The sequence below is a fragment of the Triticum dicoccoides genome, chromosome 4B (assembly GCF_002162155.2).
Source record: "Triticum dicoccoides isolate Atlit2015 ecotype Zavitan chromosome 4B, WEW_v2.0, whole genome shotgun sequence".
NCBI lineage: Eukaryota > Viridiplantae > Streptophyta > Magnoliopsida > Poales > Poaceae > Triticum > Triticum dicoccoides.
The window spans coordinates 476,202,667-476,207,893 of NC_041387.1; the positions used below are offsets into that span (position 1 = coordinate 476,202,667).

Sequence of the window (5,227 nt, forward strand, 5' to 3'; positions counted from 1 at the left end):
AGCCTAGCCAGCAGCCTTCCACGACCTTCTTACCTAGATCCGCCGCCGCGCCACGCGACGTGCCGGAGAAGATTGACCGAACCGCGCTTTCGCTTGACCTTTGCTGATCAGCGATGGAGATGCAGCTCGCGGCCGTGCTCGCCACGCTCGCCCTCGGCGGCGCGCTCGTCGTGCTCTTCTTCGGCAAGTGGTGGCAGCCGCTGGCCGATGGCGACAAGCGCGTCAAGGAGCTCGACGATGCCGTCGAGGCCCTGCTGCAGCTGCGGGCCGACGTGCTCAAGCAGCTGGACGGCGCGCCGGAGCCGGAGCAGCCGCGCGCGTGGCTGCGGCGCGTGCAGGACGCGCAGGACGAGGTGGCGTCCATCAAGGCGCGCCACGACGCGGGTCAGCTCTACGTCGTCCGCCTCCTGCAGTACTTCCTCACCACGGGCCCAGTCGCCGGGCTGGCCGAGAAGCAGCTCAAGATCGTGCGCGCGATTCAGGAGCAGGGCGCGGCGCTGCTCGAGGCCGCGCTGGCCACGCCGCAGGCGCCGCCGCCGCTGCTCCTCCAGCCCGAGGAGCTGGAGCTCCCGCCCGAGACGGGGTCCGGCAGGGCGTACCTCAACGAGGCGCTCCGCTTCCTCGGCGACTGCGACGCCGCGCTCGGCGTCTGGGGCGCCGGCGGCGTGGGCAAGACCACGGTGCTGAAGCGGGTGCGCGACGTGTGCGGCCGCGTCGCGCCCTTCTTCGACCACGTCCTCCTCCTGGCGGCCTCCAGGGACTGCACGGTGGCGAAACTCCAGAAGGAGGTCGTGGCCGTGCTCGGCCTCCGCGACGCGCCGACCGAGCAGGCGCAGGCCGCCGGAATCCTGAGCTTCCTCAGGGACAAGAACTTCCTGCTCCTGCTGGACGGCGTGTGGGAGCGCCTGGACCTGGAGAGGGTCGGCATCCCGCAGCCCTTGGGGGTGGTGGCCGGTCGGGTGAGGAAGGTGGTCGTGGCGTCCAGGAGCGAGGCGGTGTGCGCGGACATGGGCTGCCGCAAGAAGATCAAGATGGAGTGCATGAACGAAGACGATGCGTGGAGCCTGTTTGAAGCGAACGCCGGCGAGGAGGCCATCCGCGGCGACGCCCAAATTTCCACACTTGCAAGACAGGTAATCAATCACTCGATCCATCTTTGCCTACTTTGGAAAACTCGGATTTGCTCTCTTTTTTCCTGTCTGTTAGCCGCTTTCTCCTGAAACAGGAGCGCAGATTTTGTGGTCATAGACGTGGGGCAGGTGTACTAGCTTTTGTGCACATGGATATGGGGCACGCACAGCTGTTTGATTTGAGAAATTCAAAAAGGCAGTTTAAAATGTCTTGAAATTTTCAAACAAAATTTTGATGAAAAATTGTCAGATGAAGAGTTAGTTGTGAATTTTGATACAATCTGTTTTCAGAAGATACAAAAATTGTGGTCAAAACAGTTATAAGTTCATACAATCTGTTTTCAAAGTATAAACAATTAGACATAATTTTGGACCAAAATGTGCAGATCCACACTTCATACGCCAATAGTGATGCTGGTTCAGAAGCAGTGTTGTTAGCTAGCTTAATTACTTTGTAATATTGGTTATATGAGTCCATTTTGATCATACCTTGAGAATTACTAGGTCGTGAACGAGCTTATTCCCCATAGGGATTACGCAAAGACTAGTATACAAATTTCCCAACAATCAACCTGAAAGCATGTAGAAGCTTGAGAAAACTGTGGGTGTGCCCGTGCACACATCTTATTTTTCGAAAAAGTGAAAACGGTCCAACACACATCCATTGATGCATGCAGTCATCTTCATTGCAAAGTTTTGAATCCATACAAATAACAATAAATAAAAGTTAGCTCCAATAGGCTAAAAAAACACACATCCAAAAGGCAAGAACTCCCAAGGGAACATCTGACGGGGCAATCCAAAATTGGTAGTTATCCAAACACACTTTGAACCCATAGGTCAGCAGAGAACCAACTTGTGATTGGATGATTAGGAGAACAGATCAAACCCCAGGTCAGCCAATAATTTGGCAGGGCAGCTCCTGGGTTATCGTCGAATGGATATCTTCTGAGTTTTACCAAGCAGTAGCGTAGGAAGAATATAATTACCGGATAATCAAATAGCACGAACGAGAATATCAGATACAAATTGAATCCATGTCTGAGATACAAATGGAATCCATATCTGAGCCGGAGGGACTGTGTGACTTTGCTCTTATCATAAGCTCTAATTTTGCATCAAGATTGGCGATGCGATGTTATGTAAGGAACAAAATGGGCCAAGGTTCTGCATTTTCTGCAAGTCTTTTTTCCGACAAACATGACAATTTTGTACATCTGCAGCATATTGTGTACGCATCTCTGATTGCCTTTGGTGTTTACAAGTTCTCAGAACATATATGATATTTCATGGATACTGCTAGTGCGAGTACAAAAAGATGAGAATACATTGGGTGTGGGTGGCTAAGAAAAACGGGATTGCTAAATCTCAATCGACTGAGACTTAAGTCGTTGCTATGTTCGTGAGATATTACGTGGAGATCATGCAATTTATTTATTTTTTTTCTTTTTTCTCTATACGTTATGTCGCTTGACTAAGACTGGTTAAGTCTCGGTCGACCGAGATCTGTTCAGATGAGCATTTGATTTCTTCATAAACATTTCTACCTAAATCTCTAATAGCTTTGCTCTACTGCTCAACAGGTGGCTGCAGAATGCAATGGCATGCCTCTCTTCCTCGCCACCGTCGGCCGTGCCATGTCCAACAAACGTACAGCAGAGGAGTGGAGCGATGCACTCGACAAGCTCAAGAAGCCGCAGCTCACGAGCAGCGCGCCCGGCCATGACAAGAGCGCGCACCCTCTCGTGAAGTTCTGCTTCGACAGCCTTGAGAGCGACACGGTGAGGGAGTGCCTCCTGACCTGTGCGCTCTGGCCGGAGGACCACAACATCTCCAAGGACGAGCTCGTGCAGTGCTGGATCGGCCTGGGCCTCCTCCCCAACTACGACGACGTCGACGAGTCGCTCCGGTTCGGGCACACGGTGGTCTCCATCCTGGAGTCGGCGCGCCTCCTGGAGCAGGGCGACAACCACCGGCACAACATGTGCCCGTCCGACACGCACGTCCGGCTCCACGACGTGGTCCGCGACGCGGCGCTCCAGCTCGCGCCCGGCAAGTGGCTGGTCCGCGCGGGCGTCGGGCTCCGGGAGCCGCCCCGCGACGAGGCGCTGTGGCGCGACACGGAGCGCGTGTCGCTGATGCACAACGCCATCGAGGAGGCCCCCGCCAAGGCCGGCGGCGCGCTCTCGGACGCGCAGCCGGCGTCGCTCATGCTGCAGTGCAACCGCGCCCTGCCGCGGAGGATGCTGCAGGCGATCCAGCAGTTCACCAGGCTGACGTACCTGGACCTGGAGGACACCGGCATACTGGACGCGTTCCCGATGGAGATCTGCTGCCTCGTCAACCTGGAGTTCCTCAACCTGTCCAGGAACAGGATCCTGTCGCTGCCCATGGAGCTGAGCAACCTGAGCCGGCTCAAGTACCTCCACCTGCGCGACAACTACTACATCCAGATCACGGTGCCTCCGGGCCTGATCTCGCGGCTATCCAAGCTGCAAGTGCTGGACCTGTTCACCGCGAGCATCGTCTCCGTCGCGGACGACTACGTCGCGCCGGTCATCGACGACCTCGACGGCAGCGGCGCGCGCATGCCGTGGCTCGGCATCTGGATGGACAACACCCGCGACGCGCAGAGGCTCGCGCGTCTGGCGCCGGGCGTGCGCGCCCGGTCGATCCACCTGCGCAAGCTGGACGGGGCGCGGACCCTGGAGCTGCTATCGGCGCAGCACGCGGCGGAGCTCGGCGGCGTGCAGGAGGGCCTGCGGGAGCTGGTGGTGTACTCGTCCGACATCGAGGAGATCGTGGCCGACGCGCACGCGCCGAGGCTGGAGGTGGTCAAGTTCGGGTTCCTCGCGAGGCTCCGTGTCATGGAGTGGTCCCACGGCGCGGCGTCCAACCTCCGGGAGGTGGCCATCGGCGCGTGCCACGCGCTGACGCACATGACCTGGGTGCAGCACCTCCCGTGCCTCGAGTCGCTCAACCTCAGCGGCTGCAACGGGATGACGAGGCTGGTCGGTGGCGCCGCGGAGGGGGGCAGCGAGGCGGAGGAGGTGGTGACGTTCCCGAGGCTGAGGCTGCTGGCGCTGCTGGGGCTGCCGAGGCTGGAGGACATCCGCGGCGGCGGCGGGGAGTGCGCGTTCCCGGAGCTGCGGAGGCTGCAGACCAGGGGGTGCTCGCGGCTGAGGCGCATACCGATGCGGCCGGTGGCCGGCGGGCAGGGCAGGGTGAGGGTGGAGGGCGACAAGCACTGGTGGAACGGGCTGCAGTGGGCGAGCGACGACGTCAAGGCCTGCTTTGTGCCGGTGCTGCTCTGAGGCTCTCGCGCTCACCGAATTGGAGTTTTGGCGCGTCCTTGGCCTGTTTGATGGGGAATTCCGTTTGTGGTGGGTGATAAGATGGCCAGGAACAACGAACAAAGAATACATGTAATTTTTTTGGAATTTATTTTGAGAAGACAAGGAGATTGGTTTGGGCTTTCTTTTCTTAGTTTTGATTTTCTTGTTGTATTTCATTATCAATTGAAGTAAAGAATCAATACTACTCCCTCCGTCCGAAAAATCTTGTCCCAAACTTGTCCATCAAATGAATGTATCTAACAATAATTTGGTGCTAGATACATCTATTTGAGGGACAATTTTCTCAGACCGAGGGAGTACTGTATGTTGGCAGTAGCTGTCGTGGTTCTAAGTATGACAGTAGAATGGGGGTAGGTATGGAGAGGCAAGATCCTAGTTATGGAGTAGTTGTACACACGAGTGTTTAACGAGTTCAGACCCTTCTCTGGGGAAGTAAAAGCCCTACGTCTCAGAGCCTGGAGGCGGTCGACTGGTTTATGTGTACGAGTTACAGGGGTGTGAACCCTTCTACCAGTGGAGGGGGTGGCTTATACAGAGGACGCCAGGACCCCAGCCAACCCACGTAGCAGAGGGTTAAAGTACATTAAGGCCGGGCGTTACTGGTAACGCCCTACATAAAGTGTCATCATGACCATTAAGACTACTTAATTACAGATCGTTTGGATACAGAGTAGATCCTGAACTCCTAATGGTCGAGTGAGTCTTCATGGTCGAGTGTCTTTAGGTTCGTCGAGTGTCTTC

The 5,227-nt window shown here is 56.3% G+C and overlaps 1 protein-coding gene across 1 annotated transcript; it reads left to right on the forward strand.

The window, feature by feature from the left end:
• Positions 1 to 6: 6 nt before the first annotated feature.
• LOC119290962 (probable disease resistance protein At1g61300) lies at positions 7 to 4,673 on the forward strand. Its single transcript, XM_037569645.1, has 2 exons — positions 7 to 1,133; positions 2,714 to 4,673. Exons 1-2 carry the CDS (start codon positions 114 to 116, stop codon positions 4,442 to 4,444), a joined length of 2,751 nt encoding a protein of 916 aa, XP_037425542.1. The 5' UTR covers positions 7 to 113; the 3' UTR covers positions 4,445 to 4,673.
• The last annotated feature ends 554 nt before the right edge of the window (positions 4,674 to 5,227 follow it).